This window comes from Physcomitrium patens, chromosome 22 (assembly GCF_059467195.1).
Source record: "Physcomitrium patens ecotype Gransden chromosome 22, ASM5946719v1, whole genome shotgun sequence".
Classification (NCBI taxonomy): domain Eukaryota; kingdom Viridiplantae; phylum Streptophyta; class Bryopsida; order Funariales; family Funariaceae; genus Physcomitrium; species Physcomitrium patens.
The window spans coordinates 142,106-164,630 of NC_143431.1; the positions used below are offsets into that span (position 1 = coordinate 142,106).

Below are 22,525 nucleotides of genomic sequence, written 5' to 3' on the forward strand. Positions count from 1 at the left end.
TTATGACTATAATAAAACTCTTATTACAATTAAAACGAATATCAAAAAATAAACAAGATAAAAAATTTAAAAGATTTTTAACATCATAAAACTACTAAATTTATCAAAAATCTAAAAATAGTTCAAGTATTTTAGAAAATTAAAAAGAGATTAAAAATCTAAATTAAATATATGTACTAAAATACATAAATCAAAATTATAAATAGATATATGAATGAATATACATAAACATATATCTATTATAAAAATTCTATAAAATATTTTAAAAAAATTACTCAAAAAATTATAAATTAATATTTGCATTAATTATTTCATATTAAAATTCATGATATTAAAATTTTAAGCAAAGTTTGATTTCCATGATTCTCTTAAAATTTTAATTAATTAAAATTAATTAATTTTAAATAAAAATACAAAGTAGTTAAAAAAATTTTAAAAAATAATAACTATAGACAATAACTTGAATTTGTACTAAAAAATTGATTAACTAAACAAATAACTAGGTAGTTTTTCTTAAGATTAAAATTATTTTCGAGGGCCTTGCATGAATGTTACAATAAAAAATCATAAAAATCATAAATTTTATGAAACTCTTCTATTTGAATTTTAAGATTAAATGCTATAACTTGTATATTCTATATATATATATATATATATATATATTGAGGTTCAAACTATACACAAATCCCAAGTTGCTATACATACATCTCAAATTGCTATACACCCATTCAAAAAAATAGATGCTTCTAATTACTTATTTGGCTAATTTGATTAGGAATTGATAAAGAAGAGAAAGACGAGGGTGTAAACTCATGCCAAGACAAAGAAGATGGGAAGGAAGTCCAAGCCATATAGAAGGATTAGAATGTATGTTAAGACAATGAATAAAAAAAAGAAAGTTTGGAACTTGCACCAAGATTGAACCCTATTATAATATGGCGTGATTTTCTATCTAAGAATATACTAGGTACCTAGCTATAGAAATTTTAGCTTTAACTTATTTATTGAGCTCCAATAAGTAATTTATTCTTATTATAAAAGGTAAATAAAGGCAATAATATTAAAAACAATTCTACTGGTAAAAACCTTTTATATTTAATAAGGTTTGCACATAAGACTTTCTAGAGCATTTGAAAATTTCCTAATATCCTTTGATATACCAAATCATAACTAATTATTTTTTGATAAGTTAGATTTCCAATAAACTCAAAGAAAATCCATAATCTTCTTTCAAAAATCCATCTTTATATCATAATTTTGTTATAGCTCTATATCTCTATCTTTAACATGTATATAAAATCTTGGCTCCCAAAAACCCCTTTACTTTGCATAAAATGCCCAAATATTAGCAAAATCATATCAAAACATTTTTCTCGAGCAAAAGAATGTTTTTTCTCCAAACTTTAAAATTTAATATCTCTTAATCTAATTATTCAGTTTTTTTTTTTTTTTTTTTTTTTTTTTTTTTTTTTTTAATTTCTAAAAAATGTAGAATATATCCTTAAGATTTATTAAAAAAAAATGAATAAAAAATATACTACAAATCATCTAGCATCTTAGAAACCCTAGCAAGTACTCCAAATCTTAATTTACAAGCACCAAAATAAGATTTTCTTTATATCTCAAAAATCCAAAATCTAAATTCTATAAAATTTGGTATGTAGCTTTAAAAAATATTAATACGAATTTGTAGAAAATTTCAAAGAAAGTTTCGTCCAAATGCCCAAGATATGGCTAGAACCAAGTCCCTTATGAAATTGGTTCACTAACAAATCTCAATTTGAAAGCATTGTCTTTAAGTAGTCATTGCTCTTCCAAATCAACTCCAAATCTTTTTCTTTTTGCATGAAAATTGTAAATCTTTAAACTAACTTTCCAACTACACAATCCAATCCTCAAAAGCCCTTTAGACACATGCGTTATGCTCCAAAGAGTGATAGTAGGTATAAATCGACATCTCAACCTTTGAGCACCTATATCTCTTTTACAAAGACTCCAAATTATACAAAATTTTTACTAAAATTATATCCGAAATTCTAAACTTGACAATCTTAATTTTTGATGTTCAAATATTTTTGAAAGAATAATCGTAATCCATAATAAGGCCTGAGGCAGCCTCCTTGAAGTCCATTGGGTATGAATTTTAGCCAATAGGAATGGAGATTTTCATCATCCATCTCCATTCATCCATATGATTGGCCTAACTATCATTTTTTATACAAAAATCCTTCTTTAATCATTTTTCTAATAACTTTTATATAATATGTGTTCTAAATACCAAATAAAAAGAAATAAAATAAAATTTTAAAAATCACTGATGTCTAATAAAGGTCGCTCTAAATATATTAAACTATTATCAATATAAAATCAACCTCAATAATAGCCCTTTTAGACTAATACTTCAAAGTAGTAATCTAACTACACTTTGTAACCTACTAAAATCTAATAACATGGCTCTCACTACATTGTATAGTAAATTGTATATTAAATATATATGTGCATTATTTTCATATGGTAGCCAAACAACAATACAATACCATGCTAGAATAAGAAAGATGAGAATGAAGTCTAAGATATACTCTAGAACAAAGAAGAAGAGAAGGAAATCATATCTAAATCTATTCAAATGATATAAATAAAAAAATCAATTAAAAGCCTTTGATTCGTGTATAAACATAATGATTGTGTGTATAATAATTTGAGATGTGAATGTAGCTTGAGTCTATTTATGTAATTTTAATTAAAGCATATAGTCTTATTAAAGTCAATCAAAATTATTAAAAATTTTATACAATATTTTATAACTAAATAAATATTTAAAAATATACATACATATATAAATATGTTTAAGAATTATAAAAAAATTATTCAATATATTTATATAAAAATTTCAAGAATATCTTATTGTGGTAATTTTTTTTGACTTAAAGTCCAAGTTCAAATTCCAAATGTAAGTATAAATCTAAAGATAAGAAGAAAGGAACTGAATTTTTTTTCAAAACAAATTATCAATTATTCTAAAATGTGATATTTTCATCTATCTAACATTGAGTTCTTATCATTTATCTAATTTATTTTTCTTAAATATTTTTTTTTACCTTTCTAATCTTATATACAGCATCTCTAATACCAAAAATACAAAACAAACATATGCAATCAAAGAAACTCCAAAGCTTTTGATATGCTCTATATTAAACTCAACATCTACATATTATATTTAAAGGTTATTAATTAAAAAAATGAATCACACAGAGTGCATGAAACTCCTTTATATATATATATATATATATAATTTTTAGTTACTTATTCTTACAAAAAAATAAAAAATAAAATCAAATCTTATAACATACTCTAAAGTACTTGATATATTCTATATTTCACTTAACATCTACATATTATATTTGAAAGACACTTATGAAGAAAATTAATCACATAGAGTGCATGATACTCCTTTAGATTAGTATATATATATATATATATTTAAATAAATAAATAAATAAATAAATAAAATTTTAATTATTTATTCTTATATAAAGAAAAAAGTAAATCTTATAATATACTCCAAAGTACTTGATGTATTCTACATTATATTCAATATTTACATATTATCTTTAAGAGACAATAATAAAAAACATTAATCACATAGAGCACATAACTCTGATATATATATATATATATATATATAAATTCTTAATTATTCATTGACTTATATAAACAAAGTTGATTCTTATAACATATTCTAAAGTACTTGGTTGTTCTATATTAGACTTACTAATGAAGAAAATTAATCATATAGAATATATATATATATATATATATATATAGAGAGAGAGAGAGAGAGAGAGAGAGAGAGAATATATATATATAAATTCTTAATCATTAATTCTCATATCAAAAAAAGAAGTCTTACAACATAATTAAATTTGGAAGGAAGCTACTCCAAGAATTCAATCTTTCTACTAATTTAATAGTAACTAAATGGAGTCTTTTAATAGAACTTAACTTTTCTTTTGAATGACATAATATATGGTTCAAATCTTTAGCTTACAAAGATATAATGTTTATTTGGTTTTTATGGCACAAAAGAGTTGCAAATAACACATAGAAGAAATGGGCTAGTCCACTCTTAAATACACAATATGTATTATATTCTCTCTAGATATCAAAAATCATCATATACTGTTTCAAGGAGTGCTACCAAGTTTATTGTATTTTTTAGATTGGACCACCACAATTCTACATAAATTGACTTTAATTAATCAAAATAAAGGCTATGAAAGCATTCATATCAAAGAGATTTTTGCATAGAATATTGCTTCCAAGTTTTAAAAGATTTTGTAAGATTTGGTCCCTAATACAAGGTCTTAATTTGAGGAAAATTTGGATTCAAAGAAAAAATCTAATGTTTGAACTTGATATAAGGATTGACCTACATATTAGAAGTAAGATTTGGAAAGACTTGATAGAGTATGGAAAAATTAATTTTGAAGCGTTGGGAAAAAAAACTTCAAATTCATCCCAAATATGAACCAAATCTCCACAAAAAAATGAGATAAATTGTGGATAGCAAAAATTGTAATTGGATATAGAATTTTTAAAAAATATAATAAAAAGGAACTCTAGAATACACATGAAATAACACATAGAATTGTATTTGAATAGAGAGCTTGTAACACAAAGAATTGTGGTTGAGTGAAGAACTTGGCAATATGTATTACCCGATTCTCCTAACTTGGTCTGGTTAAATATTGAAGGGTTAGGATGTCTTTCTGCACCTAATCTCCATATCAATGCATAAAATATACCCAATTGTTGTGTCAAAAAAGAGAAAAACAAACAAATAAACAGAATTGAGAAGTGACATGGGAGTGCGAATGAGGGAGGAGGGCTCAGGAGCACGCGCGGCGTGGCGGTGGAGGCGTGAGCAGGGCTATGGAGACAGACCGCGTGAGGGGCGTTGGCCCCGTGGTGGAGAATCGCCCTGTGCAGCAGCAGCAGCCGGGTTCATTTTGCCACCATTTCCCCTCCTCTTCTGTCCTGTCAACCCTGCCTGCCCATGCATCTTTTCATGGCCTCACGGAGCCTCCTGGTTGAGTGTCACTTGCACTACTGCATACGCACCAATTGTGTGCTCCTCACCAAAGTTTCCGCTGAATTATTCGCGCCACATCGCGGGCTCTCGTGCTGCTGCTGCTGTTGCGGTGATTGGGAGCACGGCCATACAAAGTTGAACTGTAGTAAATATTTCACTGGTGCAAAGGGTGTCGCTCTTGACTCGAACTGTCGCTCTTGGCTCACGGAGAATTCGGGAAAGGTCACTTATGCTTGTCTTATGTGTCGCCGATGACGCACCCTCCCCCACAAATACTCTAAATAGTACGTAAAAAACGACGGGTTTGCTACCAGTGTTTGGGTCCTTTGTATGATCTCCATGCACCACCTATCATATCCTATCTGTTCCCATCAAAAGGGGAAGCAAGTGAAACGTACGACGGCTGCCTTTGTCAGGACTCGCTTCGTTGGAATTTTGAGTAATTTTGCTGTGCGAGTGGTCGTGGTACGAGTGCGACTCATACAAGCGAGGGAGGCACAGAAATACAGATGGTTGGGATGGATTTGCAACGGGTGGTTCAGGAGCCGAGCCCAAGTGCAGCGATGAGAAACCACGGAAAGGGAGACGTGGGTGCGGTCGGGAGAGATTTCAGGGCTGGGAAAAGCATCCCCTCCCTCCACTTTTCCGTACTGGGAATGTCTGTTCACGATTCTGGGTGCATACCAGGCTCTGTTGCCCTGCCTGCGCCATCTCTGGATGTTATCGTTGTTAACCGCATCCATTCCACCATCACCATCTGCTTTACTGCGACTTCTCACCGTTCCTAGCTCAGGGTCTTTTCCGACATTGTCCTCCAGCTCCTCACCTTCGTGATGCCCACAGTTCCCTGCATGGTGCTGGAAATGCGGTACCTGAGTGGATGTGGTGCTCTCGTGTCACTGCTTTTTTCCCTTTTCCAAACCAATCAACCCAGGTCCAGGAACGAGTAGTTATGGTAGTTGCAACTCTACAAGTTTTGGATTTATAGACGATTTGCCAGAGTCAGCGGGTGCGAGGTTTCTCGCTCTCTCGTAGATCCCCATCTCTTTGCATTCTTTGTTGATAAGGAGAGTAGTCGCTGAAAGCACCGAGGGACAGGGTGCATTCTGGTCAATTAGACGTGAGTCCATCTTGTCTGGGTGGGGAGCCGAGGGGGTACAAGCATTAGAGAGGTTCAGAGATGTGTAGGATGTAGGCGAGGTGTCAAGTGTATGGGTATCAGTCGAACACTGTTGCACAAGTCGGTAGCAGTGGGAGCAATTTAGAGTGTGGGGGAAGGATTGGAGCAGCAATGGCGGCATTTAGTGAACCGGTGGATTGGCTAGCGGACAACGCTGCTCGAGACGTGGGCTGGCAGATGGTCCATGTCGGCGACAAAGCTCACAACCTCACCCTGAACCCGGCGACTTCTTCCTTTGCAGTTGCTCTCGAGTCTACCTCTCTATGGTCAATTTCCACTCTAGACTACGCCGTGCATAGATTTCTGAAAGATTTTGTTGAGCTGGACATGAGAAAACCAAGTACCATCACAGCCGGTTTGCCCCTCGTGAGCAGCCCCACGCCTGTCGTCTTGGCCATATTTGCTTACATAGTAGTCGTCTGGCTGTGGAGCTCGTACATTAGACGAGTGGGGTTGAAACCTCGCTCGCAGGACCCCGGATGGTTGCGGGCGCTGGTGGTTGTGCACAATTGGTTCCTGTGTTGTCTCAGTTTCTATATGGGTTGTGGAATCATCTCCGAAGCTCGTCACCACGGGTATCGCCCCTTTACCACGACCTCTTTCTCCCCGTCCGACTGATTCCCGCGTACGCTTCACTCTGTCATGTGTGTCTTGTGTTTGAAACTCACATTCCTGAATTCGAAACTCCAATGTACTAACTCGAAGTCAATCTTTCTGACGCGAACGTGCTCTCGCAAATGTCAAATTCAGCTCCTTTGAACGGCAGCGTTTCGTTATACTACCACGTCCGACAGTAGTTGGTTTAACAATCATTTCCGAGAGGGCTTAGGCGTAACCCCACCATAATTCCTTCGCTTGGTTTGGAAATGAACGTTTTGCAGCCTGATCTTTGGAAGTTCTTTAACAGCTGAATAAACAGCACCGTAGAGTTGTTGCTTCAACGAAACATGTCGAAATTCTGACTGGTGGGTAATGTCGTCCGATTGATCCAACCACAGCCCTAAAAATTCGCTCCATGTGGTGCAGATATTCATTCTTTGGTAACTCTGGAAACGATGGAGAAGTTAAAGTGAGTATTCTCTGACAGCTTTTCTTCTCATGATTCTACCCCTAATCATTCCAACCTTGTTTGCAGCAACCAGCTCGTGCCACTCATCATCACTTCCAAGAGGTGCTTGAGTGTCGATTCTTGACTCTGATGAAGATGTCTGTGGATTTGCAGATGGGGTTCTACATTTACATTTTCTACGTTTCAAAGCTGTACGAGTTCATGGATACGGTAAGCTCGTGCGCAACCTACGCCAGTAGGATTGGAAGTTTCTCTAGTGTGGCAATTGCAATTCATTATTCCAACGCGGGTTAAGATTATTGAGCACTCTGCGGAATTACCATCATATCAATGGAGAAGGTGGGGTTTAGATATAATTTCAGAATTTAAGAACATGACTGTTCTTGCTACATCTGTTTGTCTTCCCTGTACTATTCGCAGGGAATGCTTCAGTGAACTTATGTCCGGAAGGTCCTGTGAACAGTTAGAAGCTTTTATGAACTCCCATCTCAGTTTGAATGAATTGGTGGCAGATAGTCATGCTCTTGAGAATGAACTTGCGGCAAATAACTTTTCTTCACGTGTACCATCATGCAAGTATTTCCTTCGTATGGTGGATTATTAGCTACGTCTGTCCCTATGGACCTGGTAAGCAGATTTGGCTTATCATCTTCACAACACTACGAATGGAAGAATTTCATACAGTTACTTTTCGATTGTCGTGAGGCTTGCCAAGGCATATCCCATTTGCAAAAGAAGCACATATTTTCCATCTTTTTGCCTGATAGCTTTCGTTTAGGCAAATCTTGGAATCTAGAACCCACTAATATAACCTAACTGCTTTGTGTGCAGCCTACTTCTCTGCGGCACTTAACTCGTGGATCCACGTATTCATGTACCTGTACTATTTGCTGGCAGCCACTATTGCCAAGGATGAGGAACGACGTCGCAAATACCTCTTCTGGGGCAAGTAAGTTGATTTCTAAATGGCTGAATATACATATGTCTTGCATCCATAACTCCCTATTCTTGTGTCCAAAATGAAAGTTGTGTCCCTGGAATCCCCAGAATCTTTCACCAACACACAGTTTATGAAGTCCTTGCATCCCAATTTGCGACGCCTGTTTGTCATGCTTTCATGCCATTGTTAAAACATGGAATAGTGCCCAGCCTTGTCTTCCTCGTCCTCACTGCGTGTGTGTTTGAGCAGATACTTAACCATGTTTCAAATGCTGCAATTCGTATCCTTCATTGGACAAGCAGTGCATGGGCTCGTGAACCCCAGCACTTACCCAAAAAACATGCCAAGAGTGAGTCCCACCACCACCTGAACTCCCAATGCTTCAATATCTTGTAATTTTCTTTGTAAGAAGTCATCTGGGTTAAGGAAGAGGGGACCGCATTCATTCATATACATGTTGGCGCATTTTCTGTGCAGATGCTGTTTCTCTACTCCTTGTCGTTGTTAATTCTCTTCTGCAACTTCTTCGTCGCCAAATACATGAAATCATCTCCCAAGTTACAATCGAAGCCATTCAAGACCGAGTAGGACAAGAGCCATTTTTTTGAACGTCAATTCTGCGGCAGTTTTCCTCTTCTGAATAGTCTGTTGAAATTTTTCATTTCAGAGAAAGCCATCTTCACTGCACCTTTATCTCTTGCATTGGTTGTATACTACAACGTTTGACCCATTCCGAATGCAGAAGACTTCATCCAATCACTCAACCAACAATGATGAGATCGTCACGTATTTTCCTGAAGGAATTGAAGCTAAATTAGTTGTCAAGCATGTATGAAATTCATCAACTCACCTCTAAGTTTTGTTTGACTCTGCATTCAACAATGGCTGATCGCTAGTAACATCTTCTTTCCTTGGCTTAAATACTGCTTACTTCAAACACTGGTTAAAACTGATTGAAAGTTCAAACCTTGAGAGTGTGTATAATACTCAAAGTAAGTTAGAACACATTGGTATTATATATGTATATATATTTCAATAAAATCTTTGTGTTTCACAAAAAATCTAGTAAAAAAAAGTGTATATAAATGCTCCATTTTGTAAGAAAAAAAATATATAAACTAATGTTTTTAGTAATACAATAGTAATAACCATAAATAAATAAATAGTAAGTGTAAAAATCATAATTAATAACCTATCCAACAAATAGAGAATCTACCAATCATTTTATTATCAACTTATAATATGTTAGATAGGTTGTGGAATATGATTGGTAAATTATCCACTTTTATTACCAATATATCTAATAGATAATCTATCAATCATATTTAATAACTCATCCAACAAATTACAAGTTATTTTTATTACTACTTGTTTTTCTCATATATAATATACAATATATAATATACAACATATAAAATATTACAATCTAAATTATATAAGAGCACAAGTACTAGAACTCCAAAAATCTAAAGCAACATTCGTCTTAACTAAATTCTAACTATTTTATCAAGATATCACTACAAATGTCACAAAGCCTTTTTATCTAATTCTTCCAACATATCTAATGCTTTAACAAATATAAAAAATATCCCTATTACTTTTTATTACATACTTAGATGGTTATACAAAACATAAGTATGTTGTTTCAACATATAACATTTGATACAAGATTCACTAGATTAATAATCTTTACTTCAATTAAAAATTAGAAATTGTACATAGTTATAATTCTAATAATAAGTTATAGGTTTGATTTCAAACTTATAATCTTGATTTAGAACCACCAAAATATAAATTAATATTATTAAAATATGAAACCAACCAACAAACATAGTTGAGTTTTCAAATAATTGATTGTTTTGTAATTTTCATGTCTAAAATAATAATTGTTGTAATATTGCAAGTAATATAGATCCAATGCAATTCAACACCACACAAAGAAAATTGTATGTGTTCTACAAACATGTTGTGAATATAATATACAAAATATGGAGTTTGACAAAAAAAAAAAAAAAAACAAAACCATTCAACTGGAAAAAAAAAGAAATATGGGGTACCAAAACCTTGTATACATATATAGACTATGTAAGAGCAATTTTAGCTATCAATTATTCCAAACAACATAAGAGAAACAATGGAATATTTCAACTTGAGACCACCTCCATTATCCATATACAAGACCACACTCAAAAACTTATTGATGATAGCGGCTTTTATATAGAGTATGTATCACAAGACAATAGTCGTTAACAAATGGTAGGGCAAATTCAACCTAAACATTGATGTGACTTGCCTATTTATCCAAAGACTATCAAAACCATTCTTCATAGGTTCTAATATTGTCCTAAGGTTTCTTGAGTTTGGGAGTGGTTTAGTATTGTCATTCATAAAATGTAAAAGAAATCTAATGTAGCACCAATACAATATAACATTCAATGGCATTACTACATATTTACAAAACCACTCGCCAAGTAGTTTAGCAAATTTAAGCTAATCTTTACACCATTTAGAGGATCTACAAATTTGAGAATTATAGTTGGAGCATAATACTATGACTTTTTAACAAAGAGAAATAGTCAATAGAATGTGTTATAACTAGAATATGGCAATGGCTTCCAGATTATGGTTGCATCAAATGGATCAAACTCACCCAAAAATTGCCAAATGAGAAAAATATAATAGATTTTTGGTTTAAAAGTTTTGACAAGATATGGAAGAACATTAAAATCCTCTATGTCCAATTTGGTAAACAATTAAGATGGCAATTTAATAGAATTAGCTTATAATACCATAGTATCCTAGCTAAGTGGGTTGTAACATAACTAAATGTCAAGTCACCAGGTCAATCCTAAGATAGGCAGGGTTTTTTAACTCTATCTTAGCCTAGCCTTGTATTGGTTATTCACTGCAATGAAATCTTTTTCATTTGTGCCACACAAACAACAAGAACAGAGGAAAAAGAAAAGAAAAAAAAGAAAAAAAGAAAGAAAGAACGCACACACACACACAAACTCTGATCACACGGAACCCAGAGAAGGCCTCATGAGCCGGGTTGAATCCTGCAAGGTGACCAATCCTTTACAGAGGAGTCAAAGTAAACAACGAGCAAAGATGAGGAGTGGATCACGAAGACAAAGAAGAGAGATGAGGGATGCGTGAACACCCACCCGGGGAACAGCCCCACCTGCTCGACTGGAAACAAACTAGGCCTAGTTGGGAGGTGGGTTCACAACTGTTCCTCCCCTTCTCTTCTGATGACATCTACCTTCCATGGTAGCTGTCGTCAGCATCTCCGTGCTCTCCGAAACTCTATCCCCATATCTTGGCTCTAGGCTGCTCCCCGACGATTCTCGCAGCTCTGGTGTGCCTTTTGCTTCTGGCTCTCTGTCCCTTTCTCTGTTTCCTTTGTGCTGAGGTCCAGAGTGGTTGGCGTGCAAATGGCAGTACAACAACTGCTTGAGAACTTGAGACTCCGCACCTCTCTCCATCCCCCGCTAACTCCGCTTGGTCTTGAAGGAACACACAATCGCAGCTTTCCCCGACCAACCCTCTCTCAACTAGCTGAGACATGGCGGGAGGTGCAGGGCGCAGATGACTGGAAGGGTATGTTAGAGCCTCTCAACGACCACTTGAGGGCTGAGCTCATCAGATACGGCGAACTTGCACAAGTTTCTTACGACAGTTTCGATTACGACAAGCACTCGAAGTTTTGCGGGAGCTGCCGCTACTCCCCTGACAGTCTGTTCGAAGAAGTTGATCTGCACCACACAGGCTACACCGTTACCTGGTCCGTTTTTCTTTCGCTCTCCATTTACACTTCAACTTTGGTCAGTGCTGGATTGCAGGAGATCCTGAAGAAGATGTTTTTGGGGACTCTGTAATATTCACCGAGCTGGACCGTTGCTGTGCATGGTCAGGTACATCTACGCCACAGCGAATGTGAGAGTTTGGAGCTTCCTGAGGAGATCAGAGCGGGAGGATGCTTGGAGTAAAAAATCAAATTGGATTGGGTATGTGGCAGTTTGTACAGACGAGAAGGAGATCAATAGACTAGGAAGACGAGATATTCTGGTTGTTTGGAGAGGCACCGTCACGGGATTAGAATGGGCCGCGAATGCACAGTATTTCCTCGTTCCTTGTGCCTTCATAGACGGAGGCAATGATAACGAGTCGACTCCTAAAGTTGAAGCCGGATTTTTAAGCCTGTATACTTCGGCCGACGATTCATCAAGATTTAACAAGATCAGTGCTCGAGAGTATGCTGTGAAAGAAATCGTTAGGTTGATTGAGGAATACAAAGACGACGGCCATGAGCTGAGTATTACGATTTGCGGACACAGCCTTGGTTCAGGACTGGGTCTTCTTTTTGCATACGATGTAGCAAACTCAAAACTGAACCAAATCAGCCAGGAGAGAACTATTCCTATAACGGTGTTTTCCTTCGGAGGTCCTCGCGTTGGTGATGGTGTGTTTAAGCAACGGGTCGAGGACCTTGGAATCAAGGTTCTTCGCGTTGTGAACAAAGGCGACATAGTACCTCACGTGCCCGGGACACACCTTCTTGAGAGCTTTAAAAGTGCGTACCACCACTTAGGAGTAGAATTCCTACTTGACGATCAGCAGTCGTTGCACTTAAACCAATCCAAAGGGCGTCATTTCTCAGTTGAAAATTTGATCGAATTGTCGCTGGAGAGGCAGCTTAGTGCTTTTGCTGTGCATCACAATCTAGAGGTGTATCTGCACTTGATCGATGGGTATGGTAGGTATGACAAGCCACCGACCCGAGACCCTGTGCTCGTCAACAAGGGTTGTGGATTCCTCAAAGAAAACAAGTACGTACCCGAATGCTGGTGGCAGGTCGAGAACAAAGGCTTGAGATACTGCGAATATCAAAACAGGTACTTTCAACCAGAAAGAGCTTATAAAGACCGCCCTGTCCCTCCCGAGCAGGAGGTGGTCGATGCATCGAAGGCTCTTTCGAAATCCCTCTCCCTTCACAACAGCAAGTCGTAGTACCTCATGGGGCAGGCACCCAGCTGTGAAGGGCGTGGGTGGTGGCGCTTTCTGCAGCCTACAGGGGCCCATTGGAAGCTTTGTGGAGGATGGCATGTAGGGGAGGCCTTACAAGGGTGTGAGGCTTGCCAGCACAGGCTTGCTTCCGTCCATGAAGCGGACGATGCAAGTGTGCATGGGTTGGCAGTGGGAGGAATCGACAGAAAGCGGCACAAGCATCGCCGGTTCACTACAGTAATGGATCACAAGTTGATGCTTCAGCACCCCTCCGGTGGCGCCCCACGTCCCTGGCAAGCTGCAGCTGCGAGAAGAAGAGGGCGGCATTGAAGTGAAAGTTGAGCGGTGTTTTAGGGGTGGGAAGCTTTTGCGGAGTGAGAGAGTGCTGGAGAGAAGGACAGACATGAGCCAGGTTGTGAAATAGTCTGGATCACAGCCAGAAGGCAGTGCATTCGTTCTCGTGGTGCTGCCTTTCTGTGTCTGGATTCCATGCCACAATGCTGGGTAGGCGCTGCACACAGTTAGTTAGTAAGTAGGTCATGTGCAGGACATCTTTGGTTACAACACACTGTGAAGTGTGCATCAAACATCTTGTTGAAAGATGCAATGTTAGGATGTGAAGGATAGTGAGATGCTGCTATGTTCAATTTGTGCATCAATATGCATTTGAGATGGTTCAATGGTTCAACTTTGAAGTGTATGTGATGACATTTAAATTTTGTAATCAAAATATTTTGTTGAATGGCACATTTATAAGAATGTTGTCAAAATCCATGTTGTGTAAATTGTTTTGGAAGACTTTATGTAGTAGTAAGTCATCTTGAATTTATCAAGTTTGTTATCAAAAATATTTTTTGCAATAGAATGGAAAGTAAAACTATACATTTCTTAAATGTATGTAGTAAATTTATTATTTGACCTTCTTGATGTAAATTTTCTAGCTTGAATAGTTTGAAAATTGAATTCAAAAATTAAGTATTAGAACATAAAAAACAAGACTAGTATTACTCATTGGTGATTTAAAATTTATGTGTATATTAAATCAAAGAATAACACTTATAATTTAATTTATTACACTAAAATGAGGTAAGATATTTTAAAAATTATGTCAAAACAAAAAACTTAAAATATATATATTTTTCTTGTAATAAAAATATTAAATTATTTGATATTGATTCATTGGATCTAGTTTTGATCTATAATTGTCATTTGAATTATAGTTCAAATTCAATTAAATATTTTTATACTTTCAAAGGATTTTGTGAAATAATAAAAACTAACATTATTTCAAAATTGTCATTTGTGAGAATCCATTGTAGTTGTGAATCAATATGAACAATATGCACAACATAGAAATATTCATAAATATCATAATTTTTACATAATATATATATATATATATATATATATACGTGTGTGTGTATTTCTATATATATAGGAGAATGTTAAATAGACCCATACTTTTACTAAAATATGTCTGAAAGGCCTTCTCCATGACTTTGATCGAGAGTTTCATTTTATTTTTTTCATATTAAGGGCAAAGGAATCAATTGCAAGGTTGATCCATGTGATCAGTATGCTCACAACAATCGTATCCTGCAAGCATGCAGCAGCACCAAGTCAGGGAAGTCAAGCTTGGCTGCAGGATATTGCTATTTTGCAACCTCTAACGAAGAGTTTACAGTCGAATTACGAGCACTCGCATCCGCTCTTATCATGTAAGCATGACGCACAACGCCCCCAAAAGTTGAATATTTTGCATGATTATACAACGAGAGACCCGTTTAGAGGGTAAGGAATTTGGATTTGTGGGGATTTAGCTGAAATGAGATGCATTTGGTGGTCTGCAACTGGGGCGAAGACCACAGTGAGCAAAATATGCGCACGCAGAATCGGGAATGGTATGCAGGATGCACCGACGAAGAAGAAAGAGGATCAACAGTGGACCCTAAATAAGAAGAAAAAAAAAAATGCCATTGCGACGCCAATTTGTCGTAATAGCAAGCTCGCAGCATCGATGTCGGGGTGGAGGGGAGAGTAGTCCATGGCAGTCAACGCCGCATCGCAGCCAGAGCCTGCACTCAATCCCTTGTTTCCGCAGATTCCGACACTGCAGTCCGAAGTCGCTCACGGCGCTAGCATCTTGCTATTTTCAGCGTGCTACATGCTTCAATCGGTCCACGGCACCATTTGACCGTTAGCTGAGATACTTCACCTTCTAGTTCCACACTTTCCTCCCTTTTTCATTTTTCATGTTTCTCCTGCTTGTTTTCTTCTGCAAAATATCAGCGTCCGCTGGCGATGACCCCCCTCATTTCCTCTTTTGGATTCGTATAGCCTTCTTAACACGTACAAAAGTATGTATATTATTCCTCACGGCACCACCGCAGTAACCGTGTCGTGAATCGAGATGAATGGATTCCATGAAACCAGCATGAAAAGTCTAACATGATTGGGAAAGTAACTCAATCAATTGAAAATTTTAAATAGATGGATTCCAGCAACAATAAGGCAAGGCAAAGCTATGAGTGTGATGAAGCTTTTCAGTGGGGTCAGTCCAATTACCTTTACAGAAGTTGAACAAAATATCAAAGCTGACAGAAGTTGACAAGGGACTCTGGAGTCATACCGTCTCATCAATGTCACCCACATGGTTTGACATAAGTGATGAACGCGTCCAATCTCCAACCGAAAGAACAGAGTAGCATTTCCAACTCCATGATGGATGTTACAATCTTAAGGGCAAGAGCGACGTGCGAGCTGACTAACAGAGCTGGATATGCCAGGAAGAAGAAGAGGACAACGAAGATTGAGAGATTCTCAATCTTCTCTATCATGCTTTGCCCACCGGGTGAATTTTACCGAAAGATCTCATAATTTGGGTGAGTCAAAAGGAGAATGATATAAAGAGTATTTTGTTTTGATCATTCTAGGGGCAGGACAGCGACGCTCTGTAAAATACGGAAGCGGCCTGGAGCGTTGCAACGTCGGTAGACGTTTTTTCTGTTCAAGTTTGTAAACAGATACTAAGAATCGATGAAATGTGTATTAGGAGACGATGGCGCTTCCTAGGAGACAAGATTCGGCGAGTTCAAGCAACTTTGAGAAGTACACCAAAACTCTAAAAATTCATATTCTTGCTTGAATTCATTTTGTTTATTGTTCTCTTTTAATAGAGATCTATGAACTGTGTCGATAGTAGTGTAGTGAAAGGTTAGATACTGGAGGTATTTCTACAATGAGAGATACCACTGCATCTGTGTATTCACCGCCTTGTTTGAAGTTGTTCAAAGTAGTAAAGGCCTAGTAATATCCTTCCAAACCTAAACTTTGTCTTATGCTTTTGCCAGATATCTTTGCTCTCATAGATGAAGATGCCCAAGTTATGTCAAGATTGGGCCTCATTGGATTTGCTCCAACCAAACACCCCTTGAGATCTAAACTTCAAGGTTGGATTAACATTAATATCATAGAATCCTCAATGATGGTGTCTCAAATCTGGATGCTCTAACTTGATTACTTTGTACTTACTTTTGTCATTGAATTGGATGAAAAAAATACTTTCATTCAAAGTCTTCTACACTTTGGCAATTACTTATAGTATCTACAACCATGGTGCTTGCAATTTAGTGAGGAAATGCCAAAAGAGATAAAAATCCTAATATGGATCAAATTTTCTAAGTTAAACATTTTTTTACTTTAATTTTTATCAAGCTCTACTTTTCATATGCTCTCAAATTATAAAAGTCATTTAAATGGGATCTTAAGATGATTACTTGAAAGCATCCTCTACTCTTAAGTTATGTATCTTAATTATAAAAGTCAAGTTGATCTCATCATTTATTATACTTTTTATCCTATTCTAAAATAAGAAATTGAAATCAAAGTCAAATACAAAAAGATATTTTCATAATGCAACTTTTGCTTAGAAATTAAATATGACACACACACACACTACCCTTGAAAGCTTCATACAAAATCTAAAAGGTATAATAATAAAAAATCAACAAAGGATTTAGTATATCCACTTTTCAATCAACCAATCTCTATTAATTAAGCATGGACAAGTTAAGATTTAGGAAATGATGAGGCCATAATCCGAGAGTTGAAACTTGTAGCTTCAATAGTGCTTGACTTCTTGATATTATACTTGAGTAACCAATTTTCTACTTTAGATCTTAGCTCTTCCTATGTCTATTATACAATCTAGCTTGAAGAGTGATAAAAAAAATAAAAAAGCTTTGAAAGCCTCCTTTTCTACCAATCTTATTCCTATTATATCACCTCTAAATAAAAAATAATTTATATTATCAAGTTTGTTTAAAGCTCAAGTATGGGAGTTACTAAATATTTTTTTTACCCTCAAAGATGTTGAAAAAAGACTCTATATTTGGCCTATTATTTATATATTTATTTCAAACAAGCAAAATACTATTCAATCATCATGTCTAAAAAAATCAAAGAAACAAGGATCTTTCTTTTCACTAGCAAACTTCAAATAATTAATGGAGTTTAAAAAAATTGTTTGAATTAGCTACAAATAAATTTTCTAAACATATACAATCTAAGGTGGAAGATCTTTTCTTCTTAACGATGATATTTAATACAATGGCTATACTAATAGCAAATGCTTGTTAATAGCAATGTAATCTGACATATTATAGTAAAACTAAAAATCCTTGCAAAAGATGATTCCTTCTACTTTATTAAATTCCAATTTCAATGGATTGATACAGAGAATCTAAAAGTATAGATCCATTTCAATTATGATATGTCTTCTAAAGATTGATATCTTTTTATGATATTAGCATCTCATTAGAATATAGATATGAATTCAATTGATTACAAAAATACTTATGATAGTATGTTCATGAAGATAGAACTACACTCAAAAATTTTCTACATAGAAAATTTTTCTTTGTTTTGAAAGCAAATAAAAAAAAGAGATATAAAAATTGAAGAGTTATTACTACCAAAGCCTTAAGGAATTGCTCCTACTAACTTAGTAGTATTTACCTTGGAGTAAGAAAGATGTCTCTCTATCCCCTCTACTCTTTGATACCAATTTTATACCTTACTAGTATCCATGATAACTTATAACAAACAAAAAATCTTTTGTCTTTATTCACCTTTACAAGCAAGGTTCAGATTAGGAGAGATAAATCTCATACAATCTAGATCTTGCATAAGCCATAGGATTTTACATAAAGAGAGGATGTATACCTTTTTGATTATGAACCAAATTCTTCTTACAATAGTATGATACATTTTTTCATGTTAGAGATCAATTCTTTGATCAATATATAAAATATATATATTTTTAATTATAATTATATTTAGAATAGCAAAGATAGGAATAGATATTATTGGGCAATGGTAGCTTGGGACTTCTTAATCTTTTTTCACAAGCTAAACATACTTAAGTTTATTGATTCAAAAGTGCACATATAAATCACTCATAGCCAAACTCCTCATTGAAGGTTTACTTCTTGGCTTTTTGTCTTCAAAAATACTCTTATTCCATTACTTTAGCCATTGCATGCAAAATATGATAGCTCATGGCTACTTCATGCATTATTCTTTACTTTGCACATTTGAAATCTGATAGGTAGTATGAAAGGTACAAAACCACATTTGATACAATCCCAAATTTTAGCACTATTTTAATGCAAAAATCACAACCACATAAGGTATCTTTTAGAATACCAAATTTTATAATTTACAAGAATATATACTTGGAAATTTGGCATATTTATTTGGTAGTTTATGTCAAAGATAAGAACATGATAAAGACAAATAAACAAGTGAGTCTTCTCTCAAAGAAAGTTGACAAAACAGAAATAACTTGATATATATATTAAGAAAGAAACTGGAATGGCTATTGCCAAAAGCCAAGAAAACTAGAGATCCTTGAAACTAGATTCGAAGCAAAAAAGGAGTTGACAAGAATGAAGAAGGCTTCACTCTTGTCTCTATATATACTATGTAACTAGGAAGTACGTGGCAACGTTCTATAGGACCTCCAATATGTGTTGATTTTGTAGGATACATGCCTTGACTTACAAGGCAAGTTTTTCTACGTTTGGGCCACATAGTTAGCTTGGTCTTCAAGATAATAACATGTGTGGCACATGGCCAACTTGTTGACCACGTTTTTAATTCCAAAAAGTCAATTAAAGACACCTATAAAGTCAAAGCAACGTCAATGAAGCTTTTAAGAAGCTTTCATATGAAATACTATAGAATTAACTTACTTTTATCTACTTTTACTTATTTCTACCTATTTTTATATGTAATTACTGGCTTACATGCGTATGTCCATGACATTACCTCTCCTTCTAGGGACGAATTCCACAAAGAGCGGTCATCATATGTTAAGGAAATCTATGATGTGACGAATTATATTTGCGACATACTTTGATCTTTATTCTCTTCAAAGCTGATTGATAGGACGACTCAACCATCGGTAGTGTCCTATACCAGGGCGGAAAGACCACCTAGTTATTTGATCATTGTTGAGGCATTCATAACTTCTTTCGAATAAAACATTTAGAACATCGTCAAGAATTGTTCCTACCTCTAGTAAAATCACCAAACATCAAGAGTCCCTTCCAAGGTCGTGATAGCAAATGCATTGTATTTTGCCATCTATTCGAGGAAGAACATGTCGTTCTTGAAGATCTTCATTTCAATTGTATTGTCTTGAAGGTTGTGACAATCGTAATGTATTGTCAAATACGTTAACAAATGAAGGCTCTTGAGCAAATCCACTGGTTGTTGGTTCTCCATCTCTTGAGCATTACAACTACAAAGAAGATACAAACAAGGATTGAAAGTAGAATGTTATCTTCCTTAGATCTTGTTTCTTTTATAAAAAAGATTTTCATCTTGATTTTGATGGATGTCGTCAATGAAAAGCCTCCACCACCTTTGCTGCATTTACAAGATTCTTTATTGGCTCCCATGTGCGTTCACTAATATCATATCCATGCCAATGGATAAGATATTTTAATTTATTTTGGTGTCGCCTTGAAACTAAGGCTTCTTCCACTTCAAATTCTTCATTATTGTCCACTTCTATGGGAGGAGGTGGAGCTTGTCTTCTTCTTGGTATGTCCACTATCTTGTATGGTTTAAGAAGAGACACATGGAATACTGAATAGATTTTTATTGACTTCGATAGGTGTAAACGATATAAAACTGGATTGATTTGTGTAAAAATAGAAAATGGTCCAAGCCTTCAAGAGTCCAATGTGTCACAAGGATGAGTGGTCTTAATATTACGACGAAGTAACCATACCTTATCACCCATGTAGAATGGTGGTTGCTCCTTTCGATAGACATCCGCATTGATCTTTTGTTGTTCTTGAGCTTCTTTTAACTTCTCCTTCATCGTTGCATGTAGGTCTAACAAATGAATTGCCAAATCTTTTGCAGCAGGATTATCAACTTTTGAAAAGTCAAAAGTATCAAGTCATGGATGATAACCATAATTAGTAAAAAAAGGTGTTTGTTTTGTAGAAAAATGTATAATGTTATTATAAGCAAACTGTGCCAATGGCAAAAGAGATGTCCAATCATCTTGTTGGTAGTTAATGGTATATCTTAAATATTGTTCAAAAACTTGATTAATACGCTCCGTTTGTCCATCAATTTGAGGATGGAATATTAAAGATAGTTTTATATCTACTTTTAGAAACTTATTATAGCTAGACAATATTATATCCACTTTTAGCTACAATATTATATCTACTTTTAGAACCTATTGTAGCTGAATAAATTTATTTTTCAACATGCTATATTTTTTGATCGCCATACTCCTCATTTTATGGTTGCATCGCTTCTTTGGTAATATTGAGCAGTGTGTTTAGGTTCTCTATAATATAAGGACAATCCTTCTTGATGACGATGAGTCTTTTTTTGCTCAATAAGAGATTTCAAACGTACCGCATGAATTTGCATAACCTCTTCTTCTGAATATATGTGTTGAAGAGATGTTGGTATTACCATTGAATTATAGTAATGTTGAGGTCCATTTATACGGTTCTCAGATGGAAATTCAAAAAGATGATTGTCACACTTCACGACAAAATCAATTGCTTGACTCAATGTTTGAGGATCAAGTAAGTTGAGCATTAATATTTTTACCTCATATTGTAATCCGTAGAAAAATTAGCTAATAAGTGCAACATCATCCCACTTGATATCAATTGTAAGTTGTCAAAATTGTGAAGCATACAACATTACTGATCAATTGCCTTGTCGTAAAATACGGATCTTATTAGTTGCAACACGAATTGCATCATGTTCTCTATACATGGATCGACACTCTATCAAAAAAATCTCTAGATTATCTAAAATTGGATCTCATCGTTCAAGAAAAGATAAAAACCATGATAATGCTGAACTTAAAAGATACTTATCAATGAATCTAACTTGTGATCATGGAGTTGAATAGCTTTGGGATTGAAGTTCAATCGCAAGTTGTACTTGATTGATAAATCCTCTAAACTTTGATCTGGTGCCATCAAACTTCTTGGATAGGCTTGGTCTTCTTTATCTTATAACTTGTTTGAGCAATTAGTGGCAGCTACAAGTCTAGTGCTTTCTTGAAGCAAACTCTCTCTACCTCGACAATGTGAAATATAGGGTGGATCTTTATAGACTTTGGTAGATATAATCAATAAGCAATATGAATTATTTTTTCACAAATAAAAAAAGATTCTAGCTTATGATAGTCCAACTTATCACAAGAGCGAGTAGTCTTGATATTTTGATGAAGTAACCATACCTTGTTACCTACGTTGAATTGTAGTTGGTCCTTGCGATAGGCATCCATGTTGATCTTTTGTCATTCTTGAGTTTCTTTTAATTATATCTTCATTGTTGCATGTAGCTCTAACAAATGATTTGTTAAATCTTATGTAGTAGGAATATCAACTTTTGAAAAGTCAAGTATATGAAGTCGTGGATGATAACCATAATTGGCAAAGAAAGGTGTTTATTGAGTAGAAAAATGTACCAAATTATTGTATGCAAACTTTACCAATAGCCAAAGAATTATCCAATCATCTTGATAATAATTGATGATATACCTCAAATACTGCTCTAAAACTTGATTCACTTGATTCGCTTGCCCATCAATTTGAGGATGAAAAGCCAAAGAAAGCTATATATCTACCTTTAGAATCTTGAATAGAATTTTCCAAAAGCTTGATACAAATTGAGTCACTC

General features: G+C 35.1%; 2 protein-coding genes across 2 annotated transcripts; both read left to right on the forward strand.

Moving 5' to 3' along the window:
• Positions 1–5,617: 5,617 nt before the first annotated feature.
• On the forward strand, positions 5,618–9,160 carry LOC112274830 (uncharacterized). Its single transcript, XM_024504623.3, has 7 exons — positions 5,618–6,847; positions 7,299–7,341; positions 7,495–7,551; positions 7,854–7,968; positions 8,173–8,290; positions 8,531–8,630; positions 8,759–9,160. Exons 1-7 carry the CDS (start codon positions 6,384–6,386, stop codon positions 8,867–8,869), a joined length of 1,008 nt encoding a protein of 335 aa, XP_024360391.1. The 5' UTR covers positions 5,618–6,383; the 3' UTR covers positions 8,870–9,160.
• A 2,349-nt stretch (positions 9,161–11,509) lies between these two features.
• Positions 11,510–14,044, forward strand: LOC112274844 (phospholipase A1-Igamma3, chloroplastic). The gene is made up of 2 exons (XM_024504648.3): positions 11,510–12,068; positions 12,199–14,044. Exons 1-2 carry the CDS (start codon positions 11,719–11,721, stop codon positions 13,292–13,294), a joined length of 1,446 nt encoding a protein of 481 aa, XP_024360416.1. The 5' UTR covers positions 11,510–11,718; the 3' UTR covers positions 13,295–14,044.
• The last annotated feature ends 8,481 nt before the right edge of the window (positions 14,045–22,525 follow it).